The sequence below is a fragment of the Nyctereutes procyonoides genome, unplaced genomic scaffold (assembly GCF_905146905.1).
Source record: "Nyctereutes procyonoides isolate TBG_1078 unplaced genomic scaffold, NYPRO_anot_genome, whole genome shotgun sequence".
In the NCBI taxonomy this organism is placed as follows: Eukaryota; Metazoa; Chordata; class Mammalia; order Carnivora; family Canidae; genus Nyctereutes; species Nyctereutes procyonoides.
Window position 1 is genome coordinate 11267215 of NW_026575117.1, and position 27073 is coordinate 11294287.

Sequence of the window (27073 nt, forward strand, 5' to 3'; positions counted from 1 at the left end):
TAAGCCAGTTGGTGCCACTATTAAAATATTTAAAACCTGGATAGAAATAATTTAGTTAATAGAATTTTGTGAGGCTATCTAAAGCCTGTCTAAGGAGATCCTAGGATCTGTCTTTTCACAGTTCACTTTCTGTGTGACCTTTGCCACATCTGAGACTGCTGAAGATGCCAAATTTGGTAGCAGTTCTTTCCTCTAATTACTGTGATATTGTATATCTGCTTTTCTAGCTATCATCTGCCTAAAATTCCCTTTCCTCTGCCTAAATCCTACCTATTGTTTTCCACAAGCTTCAATTCTTGGACCTCTGCTCTACTCTTGAGATATATATATATATATATATATTTTTTTTTTTCCATCAGGTAGGAAATCCTGTCATCTTGCAATGATGTTTCTAAAATCTTTGTCTCCAGCTGACTCTCAGTCTAAACTTCCATTCAATAGTTCACTTTAATAAGCATCTGTGGAGTGTTAATTATTATATGCCAGACACTCTGAAGAGACTCTGCAAAATCGCCTTACAAGATATCACCACATGGAGGTGTCCTAACATCATCACAAACTCAAAAAGCTCAAAACATCTTTTTTTTTGTAAGCTTCACTGAATGCCCCATTCGGAATGTTTCTCATAAACATGCATGCTTTTGTTATCATTATAACCATTAATCAGGTTTGCTAAGCTAAAAATGCAGTTATCTTAGTAGCTTACAAAATAAAAAGTTTCTCACTCACATGTGTAAGCTAGGGTTCCCTGTAGCTATCTATGCTCTCCATCTCTTCATCTTAACCCCAAGGATGAAGGAACAACAGCCCAAGACTAAGATGTGCCATTCTTATGCCAGGAGGAAAGAGAAAGAAACTTCTAAACCTTCATCTTGAGTGTCACATATGTCCCATCTGTTCACAACACATGGCTTAGCCCAAATCAATAAGATGAGAAAAAAATCATTTTTTTATGAAGAAGGGCATAGTGAATATTTTTGGCACATATTGATACAATCACCAGCTATGTTGACCATAGCAAAAGTCTTCCAACATATATCCCTGTGAATCATGTAATTTATTAGCAAAAATTTCTGCAGGCTTTCTATGTGACATTTAATATGATATATTTGAGATATAGTAAATTGAACAGTCACTGCCATTCAGGAGCTCCCAGTGAAATAAGAAATGTAGATAAACAAATGTATAACAGTGGTACAAAGGCCTACATGAACAAAGCTAGTGAAGCATACCTGACATCTGCAGTCTCCCCCCATTCTACACTCAGCTTCAGATCAGGTAAGGTTGATGTTTAAGTCTGGGATATCAAGTAGGATTTGGAACAATGGGAGTCAGGTCACAGTGAAGGAGGAAGGGCATTCCAGGTAAGGTAAAGGGCATTTTCAAAAATCCTGTAGGACACTGCATATTTTGGCAATGGCAAATGATTTCACGTGTCCAAAGTATATTTTATACAGGTGTAGCAAGAAGTCAGGTTAGATAAGCAATCAAGAGACTATGAAAAACCCTGACATGTCATGTAAAAGTGTATACTTTATATTGCACACTATGGCAAGTACCATAGGCATAGGAGTAAAATGATGATGTTTAGACTGAAGTCAAGAGACTTTCACGAGGGGAAATGGAAAGTGTTTGATGGCTGATAGCAGATAAAGGGTAGGGAGAAGGAGATAGTAGAGAGTCTAGGATGACTGGATTCCTGGTTGAATGGTTGTACCATGTATATGAATAAAGGAATATATAAGAAGGAACAGGTTTGGGGTACCTAAAAGACACACACAGAGAAGATTTTTAATAAATAGTTAGCATGTTGGTCTATATGGATTAGGAGCTAAGAACTTAAGGCAAATCACTGAATCTTCCTGAGACCTCATTTCTCTCTCTACAAAATTAAAATAATATGTACACTTTCTACTTGACAGTTTATTGCTAGAAAATATGAAATAAGGGATATAAAAAGTTTTTAAACAAGAAATTCCTTTTAAAATGTAGGAAACTATAAAGATCACATTCAACTCCTGACCAACCATCTGCTACTCCTCAAACTCTCTGTGCCATCCAGATCAACATTTGTCCTGTCTCCCATCACACTATGCTCATTCCCAATTTCAAAACCTCATTCATGCTGTTCCTAATTGTAATGTCCTTCCCTCTCCCCAGTCTTTCACCTACTGATCCTCTGAGTGTCAGTTCTTCTCGCTTTTTTTTTTTTTTTTTTTGATCTTTGGAGATAACATTAACTCCCCATCTAAGCACTTATTATCTGTCCATGTGTTTGGTGGGAGAGTCCCTTCTAATTTGACTTTCCATTTTTAATTAATTTAACAGATAATACATTCATACTGTTTAAAATTCAAAAGCTATAAAAGAGTTTATAATTAAAGTCTCTTTTTATTTTTTAATTTTTTAAAAGATTTTATTTATTCATGAGAGAGAGAGAGAGACAGAGACAGAGAGAGATAAAGACAGAAACAGGTTCTCTGAGGGGAGTCTGATGCGGGACTGGATCCCCAGGACCCCGGGATCATGACCTGAGCCAAACAAAGGCAGACGCTCAACCACTGAGCTATCCAGGTGACCCCAAAAAAAGTCTCTTTTTTAAAAAAGATTTTACTTATTTATTTGAGAGGAGTGCCTAATGGGGGGTGGTAGGGTGCAGATGGAAAAGGAGAAACAGACTTTGCTGCGCAGGGAGCCTGATGTGGAGTTCCATCCAGGACCCTGAGATCATGACTTGAACTGAAGGCAGACAACCAACTGACTGAGCCACCAATGAACTAAAAAGTCTCTTATGCTTATTCCTCAAGTACCTAGTTTTCTTCTCCCATAGGCAATTAATATCATCAGTTTTCTGTGATCCCTTCCCAGATGAGCAAATTAAATCACTGGCTTTCAAATTATGCTGTGGCAGCTCAAATGACAATAGAGGCTGCAGAGAAAATCCAAGTAGTTGAGTTTCTTCAACTTACAAAACAGCTGCAATGCTTACACCTGTTTCATACATAGGGCTAAAAACTTTGCTAAAATTTTAGTGAAGGAAGAGTTCTGCTACTCAACTTTTAAAATTGCTAACTTATATCACTCATTTTATAACTTAATCATGTACTATATGGCATTATTATTATTCTACAGAGCTGTCAGGCCAAAAAATTATGCAGAATAAATTTGGGAAATGATGATTTAAACATAGTTACTACAGACTATGTGTGCGACAGTGTGTACTACTGTGTGTGACAGGATAATTAATGTAGACTTAAAAATATCTTTAACTCATGTCCCACCCTTTAATCCAAGAAAGTAGTAGGTCCTTTCATGTGTTCTTGCTTCAAATGGCTTACATGTGACTGTTCACCCCTACTAGGCTTTGTTTTTCTAAAACCTGAGCTTGAAGAAATTATCTTGAAATGGAAGAAGAAAAGTTAAGAGGGGAGCTGTGGGCAGAAAAAGAGAAATAAAGTAGCAAAGATTCCACATGTTTGGGGAAGAGCTGGGCATTAGCATTTTAAAATAAGGAAATACCACATTTGGCATTCCTATTGCTTCCAAGAGGTGGCTAAACTTGGAATAAACTTGGTGGCAGCTGTGGAGGAAACAGGAGTCAAAGCATTAGGGATATCGGGATATTGACTCTAACAAAAATTCCCTTTACGTGGCCCACTAGCCACAGAGTTCTCAAAGGATGGACCTTGAGAGATCAAATACATGGGCTAGGACAGTGGACCTTCTCTGAATGAAGGCTCCACAAAGATGGGGATCTCTGGTATGTCAGCACTACTTAAGCTGAATTCATAGACCTCTGTATAACCCAAAGGAGGGAAATCTTCTGAACTGAACTTCAACTGCCTACCAGCTCAGGAAATAAGAGTTTTGGAACCATATCAAACTGAGTTTGAACTTTTCTTCACATATCACTAACAGTATAACCTTGGGGAAGTAACCACAGCTGACACTAAAATTCTTCATCTATAAAATGATGAAAATATTCAAGGACTGGTTTGAGACTTTAGTTGGTATATACATTAAATATGTAAAATGTTGGGACGACTGGTGGCTCAGTGGTTGAGCCTTTGACTAAGGGCATGATCCTGGGTCCTGCGATTGAGCCTCCCATCAGGATCCCCGCAGGCAGCCTGCTTCTCCCTCTGCCTATGTCTCTGTCTCTCTCTTTCTGTGTCTCTCATGAATAAATAAAACCTTTCAAAAAATATGTAAAATGTTTACTACAATATTTTAATCATAATAGTCAATCAGTAACAGCTATTTTAATTTCATTCAATAATTACTTATTAAGGTCCAATTATGTTGAGATCCTTATGTGAGATCCTGTGTACCTAATAGCAAAAACTTAAAAACTGTCAAGAACCTATCTAAATAAGGAAAATCTCCATCTTTTTCCCCCATAATTCCAAAAATAATCAGACCCAAAATTGGAGAATAACTTAGTGATTATGATGAGTGACATTCTTTTTGATCAAATTTAGTTAGAATACCAAAGTAACAAATTTCCTAGAATGGATCATTATATAAATTTTTAAGAACATTTTTTCCAGTAACTTCAGCATCATTAGAGTAAATATAGATTCCCAACTTGAATACTTTGACAATAATCACTGAAATGTTTATACTCTCTCAATTTGATCAAAAAGAAGTCTCAATCATTCATAACCTTTTGACTAGTGGCTTGAGAGTAGAAATTACAGCAATGGAGGTTAAGACAGTAATACTCATGAAATGTCACATGCATACACACACTTTATTGTCTTGTCTATACAGTGATATAGATCCCCAACCACGAACGGATAATGGGGCCAAAGATAACTCGGTACTCCATAAAACAAAACAAAACAAAACAAAACAACTTAATTTTTTTGATCATTCCATTTAAGTAATTTGTTTCTATTGAAAGTTGGTTTGAAGGAGCTTCTGCTGGCCAAATTAATTTGAACACCAAACCAATTAGTGATACTAGTTTATTATTGAATAAAACAGGAATCCATGAGTTCATACTGATGTAAATAATTTTTAAAAATAGGACAAAAAAAGCTTTTTATTATACTAATATGCTAACAAGTAAATGTAGAAGAAATGACAGAGTTAGAAAATTGCTATTTGACAAATACAATAGATTCTGGCCAAAGCCATCATTGAATGCTAAACCTACTATAACAAAACTTGATGAGAAAGATTTATCTTCTTGTATATACATATATATACATATATTCATATATACATACATATATACAGTCTTGAAATAATCCCCTCATGGGGTACCTGAAGGTTCAGTTGGCTAGGCATCTGACTCTTGGTTTTGGCTCAGGTCATGATCTCAGGGTCATGAAACTGAGCCCCATGTCAGGCTTCGGGCTCAATGCAGAGTCTATTAGAGATTCTCTCTCTCTTCTTCCCCCCACTCATGTTCTCTCTCTCTAATGAGTAAATAAATAAAATCTTGAAAAAAGTATCCCTCATAAGATAAAATAAATCTGCAGTGAGAGTGACACCATTTTAAATTATCCAAGTTAACACCCGCTGTCATGGGACAAACTGACATCATGTTCCTAAATGATGTATCAAGATGTATTTCTGAAAAAAATGCATAACCTCAATCTAACAATAAAGAAACATAATTAAACCAAAATTAAGAAATAATTCAAAAAATATTTTACACCATTCAAAAATATCAAGGTCATTAAAAGTAAACACAGACTAAGCATATTTAAGGTGACTAAAGAAACACAACAATTAAGTACAATGTAAAATCGGGGTGTGTACCTTGGAAAAGATGTTTTTATAATAAATGACAGTATTGGGACAATGTGAATAGAAATGTGAATAGAGTCTACAGATTATAGTATTAAACGGAAACTATTTAACTGATACTGATCATTTTAATATGGTTATGGTAGAAACCACCCACTGAAAACTTAGAGGTAAAGAGCATCACTTCTGCAACCTTATCTTAAATGATTGTAAATAACGATATATGAGGAAGAACAAAAACAAAATATACCAAGAAAGAAAGAGAGAAAATGATAAAGCAAATTTCTTCACTCAAGTGAAAAATATATGGGAATTCTTTGTACAATATTTTACCACTTTTCTGTGCATCTGAAATTATTTCAAAATTTAAATATTACTTTTTAAGTAGCCTGAAATGTCAATGATGTAAGAGATTAGTGTTCTAGACAGGAAATCCATGCTAACAACTAATGAGATTAATGAGAAGCACTTTAAAGTTATTGCAGACATGACAGTGGGCTTACTTAGCTACTTGAATTAAAAGAATAAACTTCCCTTTTGGTGGATTTTAAAAACATATATGTCAAGTGACATATATTAATTAGGAACATACAGTATTAGTATAAGAAAGTATATGAACTTGAGAGAATCATGTTATGCAGAGACATGTAAATACAACTTTAGGAAGTTATAGCATATTGTATAATTCAAATGCTAGCATACTTAAGTTTTATATTTACCTTCACAACTACTTGATACTGTTGTCTGCCTAAGTAACTTCTCCACCATTTTTGAATAGTAGTTGCTACTCTGTGTAAATGCCTGGGTGAAAAAAAAATTTATTAGTATGCTTTCTTTGAACCAGATTATTGCTTAAGTTTCTTCTTAGACTGTATCTTTCTACAATACAAAAACTCAAAATCAAATCCAAATTTTTATACACTTTTAAAGGGCAGAGCTATCATTCTACAATAGAATTAATCATTTCTAGAAGTAGCAAAAGGGGCAGAGATACTCAGTGTTCATTTGGGGCTTATGACTAAACATCTTTACATTTCAAATACTCTTCAATACTAATTCTTGGAAATAGCTCTGAATGTTAAGATTATAAAACAAGTCAAAGGAACACACTGAGAAATAAGCCAGGCACTACTGAGGTGAATCACTGTAAGTACTTAGAAATACTTCTTGAGGTCAGGAAACACTGCCTTTTCCACTTATATTTCCCAGTCTATCCAAGCTAATGACATGTTAATCTGCTAAATTAAAAAAATATATATATGCTCTCTTTGCCACCATGTTCCTCATTTGTATAGGGGCCAACAGAGAAATCACATCTTTGCACTTGCATCTGGAAGTCCTACGACCTAACAGAAGGAACTATAGAGTATAATCCCCATTTCACCATCTGAATGATTATGTACTAGGCATTTTCTTCCTCTTCCTTATCCAGCACAATGCTCAGAATTGTGAGAGACTGAAGGAAAATTTAAGCACTGAAGAAAAAGCAAGAACAATTAAGATAAAGAGATCAGTTTTAGTCCCTTGATAACCAAGATGGCAGCACCCTGGTATCATCTACTCTATCAACATGTTGTAGAAGGTTGCAATAACTTCCTTTTTGTTTTGTTTTGTTTTTTCCTTTCTTATCAGTCAGTGAATTCACCACTAAACATAAAGTCTAGTCACTTGTCACAACCTATGGAATTTGAAAAAAAGAATCTCATCAAGTGTATTTATGATATTGAGTATTTTTTTAAACTTGGAGATATGGTTGATATAATTTAGTTTTTTGATATGTAAGTAAAGACCAAAATAGTTATTTCTTTAAAAAGGACATCATATAATTTATTAACTTCATTATAAGTAAAATAAAAGATTATTTGCAATGAGCACCTACACAAATAAATTACATTTTCTAAGGAGTATATTTTTATGATATATCTGACGCTTCCATGACAAAATCATATACCTGATATATGCCCGAACTTGACATCCTCGAAACCAGCTCTGGATCTTAACTGCTGCATCATACTCCTTTTTCCTAAATAAATCTACAACACTAAAAAGAAAATTTTTAAAGCATTTCATTAGTTGACTAATGTAATTCTAAAGCAAATCAACCTGTTAAACTTAACCTTTAATTTCTTCCAAAATGATAATATATTTCAAATGTCATTTTAAATAAAATTAAAATAGTAAATAAAGCATTTCAGAAATCATAAGGTATATTCTTAAAATTAACCTTTCTCTGAGAGGTCATGTACTTTCAACAGCTTATTTTTTTTTTTATTTTTATAATCACCTATTTTGAAACTAATTAATTTACCAGTGATTTTTGTAAGAAAATAATGTGTATTTTTTCATTACTTTAAAAATGTGATTACTTGAATTTCCTATTTGAATGACACTACACATATCATGCAAGATTAAAATGCTTGCATATTTCCCTCAATGCATCAGTTAAATGAACTGCCTCTAAATAAAATGAATCCATCACAGAATGCCTATTTTAGATAGAATTCTCAGAATTTAAGTTAAAGCAGGGGCAGGGCCAAAGGGCTTAAAAAAAGGCAAGAAGTTCAGTTGTTAGATTTTTACTGACAGCAAAAAAAAAAAAAAAAAGGTTTAGTCAAGACAGATCTCTATCTTAATTTTACCAGTCATTACAACTCTCCCTCTCCATCCCTAGTAGATACAGTGATACTGTTTAAGGCATACTGTGCACCACAAAGTAATTTCTTTCTTAGAATGCTGGCTGGCACCTAATTAGCATTTTATGGTTGCTGAATGAATAAAGAGTGGCTAGTCATTTATTTCTTCATTTTTTTTTAATTCCTCAAAATAGTGTTTCCTTGAACAGGTTATTTTTTCATTGTCATATGCTAGATTAAACATATCGATTTCATTACACTCATATTTAGAACAAAAACAGAAGGGGGGAAAAAACCTTCCAACAATAAAATTCTTAGACAATACTATGGAGTTGGCTAAGAGAAAGAAAATAAGATGAGCAGTTAAGCTGTTGATGGCAAATAGCTGAGAAACAAGTGGATGGTTTATAGTTCTAAATAAGCAAGAAAGAAAGTTACCTAGAAAGCCTGACTCTAAAGGACTTGCAAAAGCAAAAAGAAAAACAAAAATCATGCATCAGTCAGTGACCAGATGTGAAAAAGAATAGTGGAGAGAATTCACACAAATCAGTAAGGTTAAGAGGACACTCAAGACAATCAGGAATAAAACAAAAGTTCAATTATCATTGTATATTTGGGGATCCCTGGGTGGCGCAGCGGTTTGGCGCCTGCCTTTGGCTCAGGGCACGATCCTGGAGACCCGGGATCGAATCCCACGTCGGGCTCCCGGTGCATGGAGCCTGCTTCTCTCTCTGCCTGTGTCTCTGCCTCTCTCTCTCTTCTCTGTGACTATCATAAATAAATAAATTTTAAAAAATCATTGTATATTTGTACTACATGTACAGAATTATAGCAGATAGCAGAGACATATATAAACTGTATTCTCAGTTCCAATGATTGTGCTCCACATGGTAGAAAGAACAGCTTGAAGTCCTTCACCCTGAGACTCCCCTGATGCCCCAGACCACTTTAGGCCTTTCCATTGTATAACCTCATAGCTCTTCACAATATTTAACAAAGTCCTGCAAAATGATTGTTTGATGACGTCTTTCTTTCTTTCTTTTTTTAAGATTTTTATTTATTTGAGACACACAGAAAGAGAGAGACAGAGACAGAGACACAGGCAGAAGGAGAAGCAGGCTCCACACAGGGAGTCCTACGAGGGATTCGATCCAAGGTCTCCAGGGTCAGGCCTTGGGCTGAAGGCGGCGCTAAACTGCTGAGCCACCCGGGCTGCCCTAATAATGTCTTTCTACTAAACTTTAAAATCCGCAAATCAGTAATATTATCCATTCTGTCCCACATGCATTCCCAGGGGCTCCAGAAGTAACCCCCCCCCTTTTTTTTTTCTTTTTTAACCATTAACAAAAACTGTTTTTCCTAACAGTTTTTGTCTTACCAAAGCTGCTTTCTCTTGGGGAATGGCATGCATATTACAGACATGTAATCCCTATGAAAACTGCCACTCGCAAGCTTCCCTCACTACACCTACTCACAACGTTAAAATCTTATCCCCATTTGACAGAGGAATATACTAAGGGAGACAGAGGTGTAGGGATATGTCCAAGGTCACATCTTAACAAATGTCACAGCTGAAATTTGATTCTAGATAGTCTGGCTCCGAAAGTTGGATTTTTACCCATCACTGCACCTAAAGGAGAAGACTAGAAAGATTAAAAAGAGGAGATGAAAGGGAAGTAAAAGGAGAAGGGGGAGAAAGAAAGGGGAAAAGGGTAAAAAGAAGAGTGCATGTAAGCCATTTTCAAATATAATATTAAAATCCTGTGGCATAAAAGAGTACTCATCTCCTTAAATAATAAAATCTCCTAAATAAGAAAAGCTGAGACTACGATGTGAAAAGATATCAAAATCAAAAGATAGCAAAAAACAAAAAACAAAAATTTCGGATATACCAGGTATTGGTGAGAATGTAGTGCAATAGAAACTCATAATATTGCTGGTAGGAGATAATTCAGCCTTTAAATACATACAGAAAATTTTCATTGATATAAATGAAAAAATTAACAAGATTTTAGGATTTAAATAAGGAAAGAAAAAAGAAGGCCCAATTATAAAAGATAGTATTTTGCAGTGTGATAGAAGTTAATGGTAAGGTACCAGGAAGAATGGAGTAGTTCCAAATGGTGTAAAGAAGTTATGAAGACAAGGTCAATGTTCCCAGGAGTTGCAGGGTTAGAGGGACTCTTTCATTTTTCTTTTAAAATCTTATCCTAGCCAATAAGAAGATATGATGGTGCAAGATATAAAATGTCATTATGGCAAAAATAGAAAAGATACAGTAACAAAATGTCCAGTACAGCAGGCAATTCACAGATGATAGTGCTTGAAGAAGGAATGAATAATTTTATTTAATAAGGCTGATATGAAGTGAAATCCATAATAATGATATAAAACAGTTTCTTATGGGTATTTAACCCTTTTTTTCCATGAACATATGATCATATATGTTTTCCTTCATTTTCATGTAATCTATTTAAATTACTGAAAACGCTGGTCTTTCCTACCCCATCAACAATCAAGTGACCACCTTTCAAAACAGGGAGAAGGGCACCTGGGTGGATCAATCGGTTAAGCATCTGCCTTGGGCTCAGGTCATGATCCCAGGGACCTGGGATCGAGCCCTGCATTAGGCTCACTGCTCAGTGGGGAGTCTGCTTCTCCCTCTACCCCTCCCCCTGCTCAAACCCTCTCTCTCTCTCTCTCTCTCTAATAAATAAAGTCTCAGAAAAAGGGAGAAAAATATTTGAATAAGATATGCAGATACACCTAATAGTTTTAAACTAATGTATAGCTTGAACCTATACTTTACTTATTATTGTCATTAGAAATGCAGAATAAGCAATCAAATTATCTGTTTTGACTTTGTTTTCTAATCTCTCCTGATAATAACGCTAACATGTAATACAGTCAAAAAGAAGATTAAATGATCTTTTATTGGAGTTATGAACACCAATGTATATAAACACAGATACATCATACTAATAAGAACTACACATCTTAATTAAAGGAAAATATTTTTGGAATAACTAGTAGTTAACTTACTTCTAAGTTTTAATTTATATGCTGTAATTCCACTTCCATACACATTTCTCTGTTGCCCTCTTTTTAACTGCTGAAAAATGAAATTTACAGATACTTGGGTTACCACTGGGATGCTGAATACTCATACAATATGTCATGAACTGCTAGACTTTTTATGTTTAAAATGAAAAATGTGGGTAACACTTTATTTTAATGGTATATTAATTAGTTCCAAATTACAATGAAATCCTATAGCAGTGAATAAAATATGACATCTACATGAATTTGAAATAAATTTATTATGATCAGTATTATCACAATGAATACTAAATGAATTAATAATGATGAAAGACCAAAAGTATTACCAGGAATGTAATAAAACACTGAAAAAAGCTGGAAGTTTCCAGTCACTTCATCATCAACTAGAAATAAGTACTATCACCCTAGATAACACTATAGTCATGTGTATCATTAGTGGCTGGAAATTGTCAATAAATAGAAAATGAAAAAAATGTGTAGTTAAATATCTTTCCAGTAATGTGCAAAAAATACATTTTATACATCAACATACTGTGTTTAGTCTGACCTATGTGTGTACTAGCTATTGAATAAAAAGTAGATCAAAAACCCAATCATCTCTTTCTCATTATCATATAACTTTTAACTACTGTAGATACTAGGAATAAAATTACAATATTAGCTGCCCTGTATTACAAAATATATCAATGTAAAAAATAATTTTTGCATATCACTTCACTATTAGGTCTTAAGGATGTCATGCTTCTTAAAGGCAGAAACTCTGTTTAATCTATACTTTGTGTTTTAATTATCACTCATGTGCCTAATAAGAGGTCAATAACGACTTGTTGAAAAATAGAACTACATTTTCAAATCTAGAAGCCACGTTTTGCTTTCATTAATAGTCCTCATTATTATTATTTCACAGCTCAATGAATAATGAGTTATAAATACATATGTATTAGGTCACAAAGTAGGACTTAACATGCAGATTTACAATGTATTTACAAAATGTTTTATGATTCATTTTTCTGCATCTTCCTTCTACCTTCTCTTCCTTTCCTGAACAATGAAGTCCTAAAGAAATTGGCAGTGGGCAAGGAAACCAGGATCCTGTACTGGAGGGGATGGGGATGTTGGGGGATGGGCAGCCACAGTGGCTCAGCGAAGCCTGTGTAGGCCAAGATGGGATCACACGTAGGGGCGCCCTGGGGTAGGTTGTCACAACCTAAGGACAGTGTTCCCATGAAGAGAAGGCCTAACTCTGCGTGTCAAGGAAAGGTGAGGAAAGGTTCCACAAGGACGGGCAGCAAAACAGGGAATAAGAACCCACAAATGATGGAAAGAGTATCCAAGTTGGTGAACAGGTGATAATTTAGCATGGAGAGGTAGGGCCCACACTGCATGAAAAGGATAACCATAAAAAAAGAGGGCAGAAATGGTAACAGAGTCTGATTACATGCAGAAGGAGACATCAATAAGTGAGTATATTAAGGATAATGAGAGCCAGGTTTCTCAGTGTTAGCAAAGAAAGGGAGATAAAGTAGAGTGAATTCTTTGTTGCTGGATTTGAAATAGAATTGCCAATCTAAACTCACAGATTTCAATATATACATGGGTGGGTGGATGGATAAAGTACAGATGTAAACAGCATGCAAATGCATACATACATATATTTTCTAGCTCAGTCCACTTGAGAGAGCCTCAGAGTAACAACACTCAATGGAATAGGCATCCATCCACTGAAAGCAGCACGGACTCCCTGAAGAGGGCAGCCCAGGTGGCTCAGCGGTTTAGCGCCACCTTCAGCCCAGGGCATGATCCTGGAGACCCAGGATCCAGTCCCACATTGGGCTCCTTGCATGGAGCCTGTTTCTCCCTCTGCCTGTGTCTCTGCCTCTCTGTGTCTCTCATGAATAAATAAATAAAATCTTTAAAAAAAAAAAGGGGGGGGGACACCCTGAAGAAATGGATGACTTCAGAACTGGGCCGAGAAAAGAAAAGAGATGAGCCTGGAACATTTTGTGTGGGTGTCAGAAAGCAAGAAAATATTACAATGATCAGGACACAAAGAAAAGCTTCTAGAGGCTTCCATTGGACAAATCTAGAACAATGCTAGCATGAACATAAGTAAAAGAAGTAATGTTAACCCACTGAATAGGAACCTGAGTCCATAATAGTATGCAAAAATTCAAAGTTTTATGAGGAACAGAATACATACACAGTTTCAAATCACTTGCTTTTTAACAATATAAACTAATTACAAAGGGGAAAAAAGAGAACATTACAGTAGAGAAACCTAGCAGAAATGATCTTAGTCATTGATCTAAATGAATACCATCGGTAATGGGACAAATCAAAAGTATACATTATCTGGTAGGATGCAATAAAAGAATTACAGGATCACTTCTGTGATATTGCTGCAAAGATACATAACCTGAATTTAATCAAGAAGAAAAAAAATCAAACCCAAATCAAGTGAAATCTTACAAAATAACTGATTTGTGATCTTCAAAAGTAACAAGGTTATGAAAATCAAAGAAAGACTGAGAAAATGTTCCATATTAAAGATAACTAGAGAGATAAGATACATAGGATAAAGAACATTAATGAAGCAATTGGCAAAGCTTGAATGGAGTCTGAAGATTAGATGGTAAAAATGTATCAATGTTAATTTCTTGATTTTGATGGTGGAATTGTGGTTATACAATGTCCTTAAGTGAAAATAGTTTTGGAGGGCAATAGTCCAACAGGTTGCAACTTATCCTCATATGATTTGTAGGGGGGAAAACCCTCTGTACTGTATTGCAGCTTTAGTAAGTTTCAGATTATTTTGGTATTTTAATTTTTAAGATTTTATTTATTTATTCATGAGAGAGAGAGAGAGAGAGAGAGAGAGGCAGAGACATAGGCAGAGGGAGAAGCAGACTCCTCATAAGGAGCCAGATGCAGAACTCAATCCTGGATCCTGGAATCAGGACCTGAGCCAAAGGCAGACGCTCAACTGCCGAGCCATCCAGGCATCCTTATTTCAGTATTTTTAAATATATATGTGTATATATATATAAGTGTATGCAGTATATGCACACAAAAGAATGGCATCCCAAAACTATTTTATTCAAATACTTTTAAGAGTTTAAGATAATTTTGATATTTAAAGTAGACTTAAGATAGGAAAATTAACATCCATAAGGACATTTTTAATGATAAAGAGATTGATTTATTAAGAAAATATAATAATCCTAAATGCATATGCACCTAATAATAGTGCTTCAAAATATGTAAAGCAAAACCCGACAAAACTAAAAGAAGAACAAATTCATAACAGTTGGATATTTCAACATGCCTCTCTGAATAATTGATAGGACAACTAACTGTACAAGAAATCAATAATTATATAAAAAACCTGAACAACACTTATCAATTTGATCTAATTAACTTCTATAGATCACTACCCAACAATATGTATGTGGAAGGTCTTCGAGTTCACTGATGTTTTATTTGCAGGATTTTAATCTGATATTAAGTCCATCTGATTTTTTTGTTTGTGTCAGACCATCTGTTATTTTTATCTCTAAAAGTTTCATCTGCTTCTTTTTATTTCCATTTAACTTCACATTATGCTTATATTTTCCTTTAAGTCCTTAAACATGTTTTGAAAGCTATTTAAAACTCCTTATAGGCTAATTCTATAACTTTGGTATTAATTGATTTTTTCCTCCAGGTTATAGGTCACGGTTTACTACATTTTTCTCTTACTACTAATTTAGGAATAGATGCTGAACAATATGAATGCTATGCTATTGAGTTTGAATTTTGTTCAGAAATTACTGCCAGTCATAAAGCTAGAGTAATTGTCTAGATAATTTCACTTGTCTCCTTTCTCTAAGAGATCATAATCCTACATTGTCTGTTGTATCAAATGCCTAAAAATGATTTTCCACACATTCTGTTCAGTTTTCTAATTTCTCATGGTGGCAAGCCAAGTTTTGTACCAGTTACATCTTCATGGCCACTTATTTTATCTTTAATTTTATGTTTCCAAAATAAAATTTTTGTCCTAGAACATTTTTTCCTATTTCCCTATTTTATAAACAATAAATGAATAATGCTTAACATATAATTTTAAGCCATACAGAAAATTCTAGAGAAAAAAATTAAGATACTATTTCAACCTTCTTTATCCTCCAATTCTCAAAATCTAATCTCTGTTAACAGTTTGTTATATATGATTTCAGATATTGTCTTTCTCTTAATGTATACATAAAAATTTCACACTTCATGTATTATATATTTTCCATGACCTTTTTTTTAAACTTAATTTGTCTCAGGGATTTTTTACATCATTATGTATAAAATTTTTCATTTTTAAATTGCTACTTAATATTCCATTATGCATATATGCCTTAATTTATTAAGCATAGATTAGTTACAAATATATACAAGTTACTTTCGGGTTTTTTTTTCCTATCAGAAATAATGCTTTAATGAATGCCTTTATACATAATCCTGTACGTAAAATAATTTTGTGCACCAATTGTGTATACAAAATATTCTACAAGATATCTACAAGGTCAAAAGATAAAGTGACATGCATTTGATGCTATTATAAACTGAAATGTTTTTGAAGTTTTATTTTATTTTTTTTTGAAGTTTTAAATTACAATTGCTCATTGCTATTACATAAAAAGACAATTGATTTTTGTGTATTGGGTATTGTGTCCTACAGAATTTGCTAAATTCACTTATTTCTAGATCTTTTTGGTAAGTAGCTTAGCTTCCTATATACACAATCATATTGTCGGTGAATAAAGCCAATTTTACCTCTTTTTACTTAAACTTTAACAATATTTAAAGCCAGTAAAGAACGTGTGGAATGTTCAATTAAGGGTTTGAGACAATGTTTACACTGAGGGGTAAGCCTTTCTCTCATACGATATATGCACAGAAACACAATTCAAGAGTGAAGAAAAATGTAATAAAACTTTTAAAATAGGGCAGCCTGGGTGGCTCAGCAGCTTAGCACCGCCTTCAGCCCAGGGTGTGATCCTGGAGACCTGGGATGGAGTCCCAGGTAGGGCTCCCTGCAGGGAGCCTGCTTCTCCCTCTGCCCCTGTGTCTCTGTCTCTCTCTCTCTCTCTGTCTCTCTCTCTCTGTGTCTCTCATGAATAAATAAATAAAATCTTAAAAAAAAAAAAAGAGGCCTCATCACAAAAAAAAAAAAAAAGACTTTTAAAATATTGTTAGTAAATACAGAGAATTTTCGTATAACCATGGGTTGGGGAAGATCATTCTGTGAGAGGTAAAATTCTCAAAGCCAAAAAATAGACAACTTTGGCTACATAAAACTTTAAAAATTGAAAGTTACTATGGCAAGCAGTACTATAAACTTTAAACATATGGCATTGTCTTTGGGACTGGGTGATGGAGAGACTGTGGGGAATTCTAAGGTCACTAAAGACACTGGCTTCTAGAGTATTATCACATTGGCTGGAAGAGTGGGGAGGAAAGTGATATTACACATTGGATAAAGAATGAGCTGCCTTATATATTAGTGAGACAATTAGCAAGACTGTTGCTATAACCACTTGGGAGGTGGAAAATGTACTAATGAATTTTTGAACTTGTACAAGGAGATGTCTCAGAAGTAAACTGCAAGCGCCTATTAGATTCTTTTAATTGCATAGAATTAGGGTATCACATAAATTTAACAGTGTGAATCTAGATTTAACTATAAATAGTACAAGCATAATTGTTCATTATTGTTTCTATTATTTCTTTTGCTCCTCTTCCCCTATCTTGAGATCTTCGTTCCAAATTAATTCTCACCTGATTTCAGAGAGTGCCTTCTTGAATACATTTCCTCAATAGAGTATATGATGACATAACTCTGAGTCTTTATACAACTGAAATGTCATTCTTTCATCAAAAAAAAAAAATGAGTAAGAACTTCGCTCAGTTTAAGTTTTCAGATATTGCCTTGAATAACCAGTAATTATTGTCCTTTTATCTTCTAGGTCCCTTGTGTTGCATATGAGTCATTCAATGCTTCTCTCTACCTTGGCAAATAACTTTTTTTCTTTTCTGTCTTAGATTAGGAGCTTGGAAAAATTTTTCTGTATCCTCGAAATTTTGCCAGAAAATATATAAGAAGTAGGACTTAAAATAACATCTTGTCTGGTACTCAGAGTCCTTTCCATTCAAAGCCATATTCTTTCTTCAGTTTAGGAATGTTTTCTTCAGTTATTTCTTTATTATTTATTTTCTCAACCCCATTCCCAAATTCTTCAATAACTATCGTTGACATATTAAATCTCCTGGATATGTCCTCTATGTTGCTTTCCTAAAATATTTACATTTAGTGGTGACTATTCTATTTTTAAATTCATTTATTATATTTTTTAACTGAAAATATTTATTTTTCAAAAATTGGTTACAGGGCACTTGGGTGGGTCAGTGGTTGAGCATCTGCCTTTGGATCAGGTCGTGGTCCCGGGGTCCTGGGATCAAGTCCCACATCAGGCTCCTCACAAGGAGCCTGCTTCTCTCTCTGCCCATGTCTCTGCCTCTCTCTGTGTATCTCTCATGAAAAAATAAATAAAATATATTTTTTAAAAATTGGTTACAGTAACTCTTTTCCCTCTTATTTCTGTAAAACTTCTCACTACATTTTTATTAAAGTTTGCACGTGTGTAAACCATTAATTCTAACTTGACAGTAGCCACCTGTTCTGGTTTCTTGGCTTAATCTCCTTCCATAAAACTAACATTACTTTGAATGGCTTGTAAATTTTCTCTATATGAATCTCATTTTCCTTCCCTCATGCAGAGGGAATAAATATATATAATTTTTAAGGATGTTTGAGAGTTAAATGATAGACCCATACATAGTTCCTTTTCTACAGTCTCCCATTTTTTCCTGCAAAATGGGCCTTCACAGGAACTCTTATGAGAAATACAGATTCTCTTGCCATAACTGAGACCCACTGAAACAGAATCTGTATTTATAACAACATCTTGAAGTGATTCTAATGTACATTACAGTTTACAAAGAGCTGATCCAGACAATAACACATAGGAAATGACAATGATTTCATAAAGAAACTGCCTGTTGACTTGTTTCATATTAGTATTTTGTATGATTTTTGTCCTTAAAGTCATCAATACATTTTTGTTATTATTGTTTTAACTAGGCAAACTTTGTAATTTTGACTCTTTCATGATCTTTAGAGACTTCCTTTTATATTTAAAATATTAATACTAATAATAAAAGAAATGGAAGGAATGCCAGCCTTTTCATCATGGTCTTTTCATAGGTCTAGTCTTTGCTCCAAGTAACCTCCAATTTTGGGGAAATGTACCCATTGTCAAAGGCCAGGAGATGGGAACAAAAATTGATACTGTAATCTGTAGGAAAAAAAATATGTCTATTTGTATTTCTATGGCAGTTCACCAGCCTTTTCTAGAACAGCGTTCTTGAGCTCTAAAAAATAGAGACTAAAACATTAACTTGTGGGATCCCTGGGTGGCACAGCGGTTTGGCGCCTGCCTTTGGCCCAGGGCGCGATCCTAGAGACCCGGGATCGAATCCCATGTTGGGCTCCCGGTGCGTGGAGCCTGCTTCTCCCTCTGCCTGTGTCTCTGCCTCTCTCTCTGTGTGTGTGTGACTATCATAAATAAAAAAAAATAAAAAAAAAAACATTAACTTGTAACATTGTGAAAACCAAATGGGGTATTTATGTTCCTAATACAAATCCTAGCATATAATCATATAATCACTGCTTAAGAAATGTTATTTGTTTCACTTCCTGTTCATCCTTATTCTATTGTAATTACTTTTTAAATGCCTGTATTCCTTATTAGGCCGTGAACATAAGGAGGGATGCAGTTTACTTCTTTATATAGGTATGTCTTGAACATAGGGCGTGTTCTCCCAATAAATGCTCAATAAATGGGTAATAGTGTATTTATCTGTAATTATAGTCATACACAGAGAATAATTTCTATATCGAGCAATTTTAGTACATTTACTTAAACAGGGCTAATGACTGATTCAAAGACTCATTCATGGAGCTACCAGTCAAAAAATTATTATGCATCTATCATGTATGAGGAACTATGATAGATGCTAGAGACCTAAATGACAAGCAAAAAAAAAAAAAACAAAAAACAGATTCTCCCCACTTCTAGTTTAAGAGGCACCATCGATATCTCCAAGCAGAATGTAAAACTGAATTGTGGTAAGTACTGTAAGAGGCACGCATGCTAGAAGAATGTAGTAGGGAAGATGAATGTTAGACTAAGAACAGCTCAGCACAATCCTGTCTTATTGAGGTATCTTCCCTTGGCTGGCCATCTCACCATAGTCCACTGTTGTCTAATTCACTCTTATGCAGGTTCTCTTCTGTTGGAAAATCCCCTGAGGCCTTGCTTCCAGAAAGCCATAGTCAAAATAAAACTCTTCCTCAGGGAGAAGTTTGGGTGTAGCGGGGTGGATAAGGCGACTAGAGTCTGTGTTACTCCTCTTCTAGGGGTTAACATGTGGATGCTGATTACTGTCACTTTGGCAGACAAATGAGTCATAGAACAGTTGAGTTCAATGGTATTGGTGAAACAATGGGGGCTCAAATCCCCAGGGAGGTGGGACACACACACACACACACACACACACACACACACTAAGCTCCTCCACCTAGAGAACCCGGGGGGAACCCCAGTCAGGCTATTAAAACTTCCAACAGGGGAGACATTGGTTTCCTCAAACTGGAGTGATGATGTCAGAGAAAATGTACGATTTTATGTTTCTTAAATCATCTCCACCGATAACTATGTCTCTCCCTCACCCTACACTCTCATCTATGACTCCTCCCCACCCACGTAGGGTAACCCTACTTTTTAAAAATATTTTATTTATTTATCCATGAGAGACACAAAGATAGAGCCAGAGACACAGGCAGAGGGAGGGAGAAGGAGGCTCCTCGATCCCGGGACACTGGGGTCACGCCCTCAGCCAAAGGCAGGGAGGGGCTCAACCGCTGAGCCACCCCCAGGGATCCCTACTTATTTCTCTACTTGTTTGCTTATACTTTACACAACTTCCTTTTGTTTGTTATATTAAACTTTTTTTTCTTTTTTTTTTTTTTTAAGATTATTCCTGAGAGACAGGGCAGAGGCAGAGGGAGATGCAGGCTCCACGCAGGGAGCCAGATACGGGACTGGATCCCAGGACACCGGGGTCACGCCCCGGGCCCAAGGCAGGTGCCCAATCGCTGAGCCACCCAGGGATCCCTACTTATTTCTCTAGCCTTGTTTGTTTATACTTTACACAACCTCTTTTTGTTATCCTAAACTTTTTTTTTTTTTAAGATTTTATTTATTTATTCATGAGAGACAGGGGCAGAGGCAGGGGCAGATGCAGGCTTCATGCAGGCAGGCCGGTGCGGGACTCGATCCCTGGTCTCCAGGATCACACCCCGGGGCCAGAGGCAGGTGCTCCACCGCTGAGCCACCCGGGGATCCCTGTATCCCTACTTCTAAACTTGCAATTATGTTGGAGTCCGACAAGCGCAGGGGAGAAGCGGGGGGGGGGGGGGGGGGGTGGTGTTTCCTGATTCCGGAACTTTGTTCTCCCGCTGAGGAGCCCCTGGCTGGGGCGCAGACAGCCCTCCACGCTGTGCCCCGCGGACGCCTTACCTGCTCCTGAAGTAGTACTGATGCGCTAAGAACGTCGCCCGAGCTTGCAGCCGAGCCAGCGTGGCCATGGCCGCGGGGGCGAGCGGCCGGGCCCGGCTGTTACTCTCCGTCTCCACGGCAACCGGACTGAACCACAAAGCCCGTCCCGGGGGGGGGTGGTGTTCAACTTCTCGCTTTCGCCACTTTTATTCCCCACCCCGTTTCAAGCGTGCAGGATACGAGGGCGAAAACTAAGAACATCTCTGCGTAGCGGAAAGCTCTCTGTTTTCTGTGAGTTAAAGCGGGGGGGCGACAGGGAGGCGGGCGCGGGGCGGGGGGGGGGGCAGGTAATGGTCGCGCCGGACTTCCGGTTTCCGCCTCCCGTCGGCTTCCGGAAGCTCCGCTCAAAATGCTGAAGTGCTGCTGGAAGGGGCTGGTGCAGTGGTAGTTGGGGTCTGTTCTCGGGCCTGAGCCTCGAGGCCAGGCTCCTGGGTGTCGTTAATGTTCGGGGCCGCCGGGCGCCAGCCGATCGGAGCTCCAGCCGCCGGGAACAGCTGGTGAGGCTGGCGGCCCCGGGGATGGGGGATGAGGGAAGGGAGTGATGGCCCGAGGCCGCTGGACCCGGAGAGGAAGGGGGAGGGGTTGTGACGCGTGGATCGCAGCACCCTTCCTTGGGCCTTGCTCCCACTCGTGTCCGGGATGGAAGGCGTTGGGGTGCGTGCTAACGACTAGCGAAGGAGCTCGTGCTTGCTGATTGCCCCCTACACCCTACGGTGTGTTTGTGTGTGGGGGGGGGGGAGCAAAGGTCTCCGTGCCCTCTGTGCCCTCACTTCTTCGCTGATGGGGCGACGAGGCTAGAGGGACAGAAGAATTTCTCTTACTCTAGGCCTTCACGCCTCACTTCCCTTTTTTCGGTTTACCAGATTATGCCAGGTGCCTTGGAAGATCTGATCCCAGAAATCTAAAGTTTTGGAAGTTAACTGGAAGAGGCCTCATCACCCACCCTCTTTTTTTTTTTTTTTTTTTTAATTTTTGGAGTGGGAGTGGGCCTACCCGTTTCTGCCCCTCCAACGTCTGTTTGCTCCATTCTGTTTCAAAGGAGATGTGTCTTGAGTCCCCCCCCTCCCCCCCCCCATCCACCCAAGAACGTATAAATGTCAGGATTCGGTTTGGGGTTTGGCTAGGGCCGCAGGGACCGCAGGGCCGGTGCCGCTTTGAGGTAATTGATTGGACTTTTCGGAGCGCCTGCACAGGTTAATGAGCCGCTTTGTCTTCAGGACAGGCCTGGGATAAGGAGACTGTCAGGGGTGGCAGAATACCCAAGCCAGAAGCTGGGTTTTTGGAATTCTGTTTGAAAACTCTGCGATGCCAGGCCTGTTGTTTCCTCCACCCCGAGCATGCACGGGACAGGCAGTGAAACAAGCAGGCAGATTTCCCGCTGACGGTTTCAAACGCGAAAGCATCAAAAAAAAAAAAAAAAAAACAGGTGAACTGTGGCTGAAGGATGTATGTCCGTTCTTAGGTTGTGCGGTGAATGAGACCAGGAGGGATTCCAGTGGTCTGGGATCTCAAAGGTTTTCTTTGCATCACGTAGCACTGAAGGTTAAAAGAGGGACGCCCGGGTGGCTCAGCAGTTGAGCGCCTGCCTTCTGCCCAGGGCGTGACCCCGGGGTCCTGGGATCGAGTCCTGCCTGCATCCGGCTCCCTGCATGGAGCCTGCTTCTCCCTCTGCCTGTGTCTCTGCCTCTCTCTCTCTGTGTGTGTCTCTCATAAATAAATAGACGAAATTTTTTTTTAAAGAAGTTAAAAGAATATCACATGTTGTGAATGAGATTAGATCATTCTGTAGTTCACTTTATAATGGGGATACATTTGGTCGTACTTTTAAATTCTCTCATTTTCCAGCGAGAAAGCAGGGAGCACTTTTTTATTTTTTATTTTTTGAACGAGCCATATTTTTTTAATGGTGTCTGTCGTATGTCGTTAGCATCACATAACATTCTTCTTATGTGTTTAGTGTTTTTAGTTTTGACGATTGTATACACTGCGTAATCGCCACACAAAACGTGATCTGGGACGTTTCCATGACCCCAGAAGTTCCTCTCCAGTAATCTAGTGGGTACTTTTCTTCATGTTTCACCATTCGATCAATGCCTTGTTAAGGGAGCCAAAGTGTGCTCTTGGTCTGCTCTTGCTGTAGTGATATTGATTTGTAGGATAGATGACTAGTTAATTAAAAAGTTTGAGTTCCTTTCCCTTTCACCTCCTACCCAAAGCCTAGTTAGGTACCTCTCTATGATACAGAGAAACCATCCTTCACTTACGGTAAAGTACTGCTCCTATTTTCAATTATCGGCATAAAATTCATTCTTTCCTATGGCATCAGAGCCTAACATAGTGCCTAGAGCTTAGTCGGTGCTTCTGAATGAAAGTTTTAAAATCATGCCTGATTTGCCAGAATAAACACTTTCCAGAAAAGTGGAACCTTCATTTTCTAGTTTATCTGCACAACCATCCCATTATTGGGTTATTTCTCAATGGAATTTTCTTTCTCCCTCATTGATCAGACATTTATCATGCTATGAGTGTTATGTTTTATCCTAGTTATGAAATCTCAGTGCCACTAGGGATGATACTACTACTGAGTCATCACTCCGTGCCAGGTTTTATGTACCCATATCTCACGTAAATCTTTTGAGACAGGTGCTGTCGGTTTTTGCATTTATAATTGGTGGAACAGGAACAAATATAGTTTAAATAACTAGTCCAAAAACCTTATTTGCAGCATGATTACACTATATCTAAAAGCAATTCTTAACCCTCCTGGTATACGTCCTATCTGTCTGAATATGATTCAATATCATGGGAATATCTAAACTTGAAAGAACATGCCCAGATTTGTAAACCGACCTAGAATTCCTGTTATATTTACCTCTCATCTTGACTTCAGTTTTTTCTCCAATGTCGAGGTTAAATTTTCACAGTTTTAGACACAAAATGCGTAAATAGTAAATGATTTACCTCTCTTTTAACAATTTGCTGAAAAGTAGAACTGATATTTTATTTTGTAATTTATTCCTCCTGAAGACAAGTTTTATATAATTAAATAATAAAAATCCTCTGGTTTTGTGTGTCTCAGGAAATGAATTTATTTTTGGGCAAGTTCTCATAAGTGGTTCATATTATATTTTTATCAAATACAGCTGAGAGTGTCTATCTCATTTTCCTGCCTCATCATTCACATACAACTTTGAAATTAGGGGCCAAAAAGCATAAGTATTTTGGTACTTAGAATGTAAACCTGTCTTTTAAAATTTGATCCATTTAATGGATAAAGCATTTATAATTTAGATGCACTTATTTTTACTTTATTAGTGATTTATATTTAAAGTCAATTTCTGATTTGTTTTTAAGACTTTAAAAGTGGAACTAAACATTTTACAATTAAGTCCTTGATAATGAAAATACCGAATTATTGATATATTGAACTAAACTATTTATTTAAATTTATGTGGTTTACTTTTTTTAAAAAAAAGCCCTTAAAAATAAACTATATTGATTCTGAATCTTTTTTCTTTTTTCTGTAGTTTCATTCCTATTTAAGTATTTGGATTTTTTTTTTCAGGTCTTAAAAGTGCATAGTGGAAAAGTGCATCATTTAAATTACTGCCTTTTTTTTTTTTTTGTCTTTTATCTTGAGGTCAATTCCATACTGTCAGGTATGTTTGAATCAGGTTTCTGTTTCAACAATGAGGAATCAAAGCAGTAGCCACTGTAATTTTGACCGAATAACTCATTAATATTAGTATAGCTTCTTAGCATTTTTCTGTACAGCAAGCTGGAAACCTTTACATGATCTTTGATAACTTGTCCTTTACCATCACATTTACTTAGCTAAAAAAAAAATGAAGTGTGTCTGGCTTGTTAATGTGGCAGAAAATTTGAAATCTGGATTGTCTAAATTTTTAATGAAGTTGTATTTTTCCTATTCATTCATTCATTGGTTTGTCCAACAGACCTCTTTTTTTTTTTTTTTTTTTTTTACATCTGTTTTGTGTCAAGTGTTATGCTGGATACTTGTAATTAATATTTAGTTGTCTTCATTCTTATTCTAGGGATTCAGAATATATTACATATTCGATAAATACCATGTGTGAGCAATGAATGAAACTCATCTTGTACATATTAGAAGCACGCCCACAGATGCTCTAATACGTGTGTGTTGACAAGAATTGGAAATTCTTTTTTAGACTCTAAATTATTTGTGTTTGTTTTAGACTTTGACTTTATTTCATTTAGGCCACCTCCTATTCAATAGTTTACATTTCAAAAGTGATTGAAGCATAAGAAATTTTGAATGATTCTTGAAGTCATTAAATGAAGTCAAATTGAAGAATGTTCTTCAAATTTAAATTATAAATGATCTTGATTTATTAAATCACTTTTTCGAAAGTAGAATTAGACTTTTTTCTAAACCCATGTATGTTTTTTTTTTTGTTTTGTTTGTTTGTTTGTTTGTTTACCCCCAAAGTGCTAGAGTGCTAGAGTAAGGAAGAAGAAAGCTCTCTGGGTGTACCTGTGGTAACAAAAGTGACAAAATAGCAGGTACCATCAGCACCTCCAGTTGAGTGCAAGTCAGTTGAGCATTATGGGAAATGACTTTTTCTGTTTGGTAGAGAACTTAGAACTCTTAACTTGGAAGCTTGATTTTCTGTAGTTTATTTTTTCTTTTATTTGTGTGTTACTAAGGTAGACTAAGATATACAGCATTAATTTTGTGTTTTTTAGTTTTTTTTTTTCTTAAGATCTATGAAAACCTTTAAGGAGTACATGAATTTTTTGAAATCACATACAAGATTTTTGCGAATATCTGTTATTCCCCCTCTCCCTGTGATTCAGAGTGGTTCAAGAACACAGAAAGGATCAGGTCTGTGCCTTTATTATGATATCCTCAGGACTCATAATGTGGTTCTACCTTAAAAGCAAAATGATTTGATATTTCACTGACCACTCTATTTGTATATTGAGGTTGTTGAAAGATGAAATAACTGCTCTCACATTTAAGTAACCACTCTCATCCCACAGAATCCCGTCAAGGTAGAAAGTATACCATTTTTTATGATGAATAAACAGAATCAGAAGATAAGTAATTTGTTCAAGGTCCTCTAGCTAATGAATATAGTCAAATTTAGCTTCCAGATTCATAGATTTGACTTTAAAGCTCATGTTCTCTACAGGTTCTTCCCAGCCTTTTCCCCCATCTAGAGAATTCTGTACCATATGCATTGCCTAGTGTTAATGTAAAGTTGTAATTAGCTTTTACATGTTTCATAATAAGTTCCTCCCTGCTACCTCTTTCAAAAAGAGAGATAATGTTACTTCTGATGAATGCTTTAAATAGGTCAAGGAATTTCTAAACTAGCTTAAATGTTAACATTTAATGTTAGAGTTATTGTTTTTCCTAAGATTACCTTCCCTAAGATATATAAAAGGAGATAATTCTATTCATCATTTAATAGGTTACTAGGCTGAGATAAATACTTATTTGACAAATATATTACCATTAAAGAAGGAAATTTATAAATTCCTATAAGCAGCAGAAATTTTAATCCAACATAAAATAATCCTTACAGACCGACCATATTTTGATTAATTAGTCATGAAATTTAGCCCTTGATGGGGCATCTTTCAGGCTTACTTTTTGCATGTTTAATCACCCATTGTCATGGTCTACACTGTTACGTGTTAATTTTGATTTTACTTTATGACCAAACAACCCTTCCTGTCTTAAGCAAAAGCTAACATGAATATTGAGATACGTAATTCTGAGACTATTTTCTTAAGTTTCTGATCAATCATAGCATATATTCATCAGCATAGCTCTTGACTAGGTACTCTTTGTACATTGGTTTTGTACACGTTGAGTTTTTAGTCATATAGAAACTAACACATAAATGACTATATCCTTAA

General features: G+C 36.4%; 2 protein-coding genes across 5 annotated transcripts in view; one reads left to right on the forward strand and one right to left on the reverse strand.

Moving 5' to 3' along the window:
- SPATA17 (spermatogenesis associated 17) overlaps positions 1-21315 on the reverse strand; it is a 186767-nt gene extending 165452 nt beyond the window's left edge. For 2 of the 3 annotated variants that reach the window (XM_055334107.1, XM_055334108.1), the window contains exons 1-3: positions 21125-21315; positions 7712-7801; positions 6480-6561 (exon numbers count right to left, since the gene is read on the reverse strand). In XM_055334107.1, the coding sequence (XP_055190082.1) occupies positions 6480-6561; positions 7712-7801; positions 21125-21192 (240 nt within the window). In that variant the 5' untranslated portion in view covers positions 21193-21315. The remainder of the gene's footprint in view (positions 1-6479; positions 6562-7711; positions 7802-21124) is intronic. The other variant, XM_055334109.1, reaches the window with a different exon arrangement.
- A 186-nt stretch (positions 21316-21501) lies between these two features.
- The window catches only part of GPATCH2 (G-patch domain containing 2), a 169461-nt gene continuing 163889 nt past the window's right edge, over positions 21502-27073 (forward strand). For both annotated transcript variants that reach the window (XM_055334027.1, XM_055334028.1), the window contains exon 1: positions 21502-21660. In XM_055334027.1, the coding sequence (XP_055190002.1) occupies positions 21605-21660 (56 nt within the window). In that variant the 5' untranslated portion in view covers positions 21502-21604. The remainder of the gene's footprint in view (positions 21661-27073) is intronic.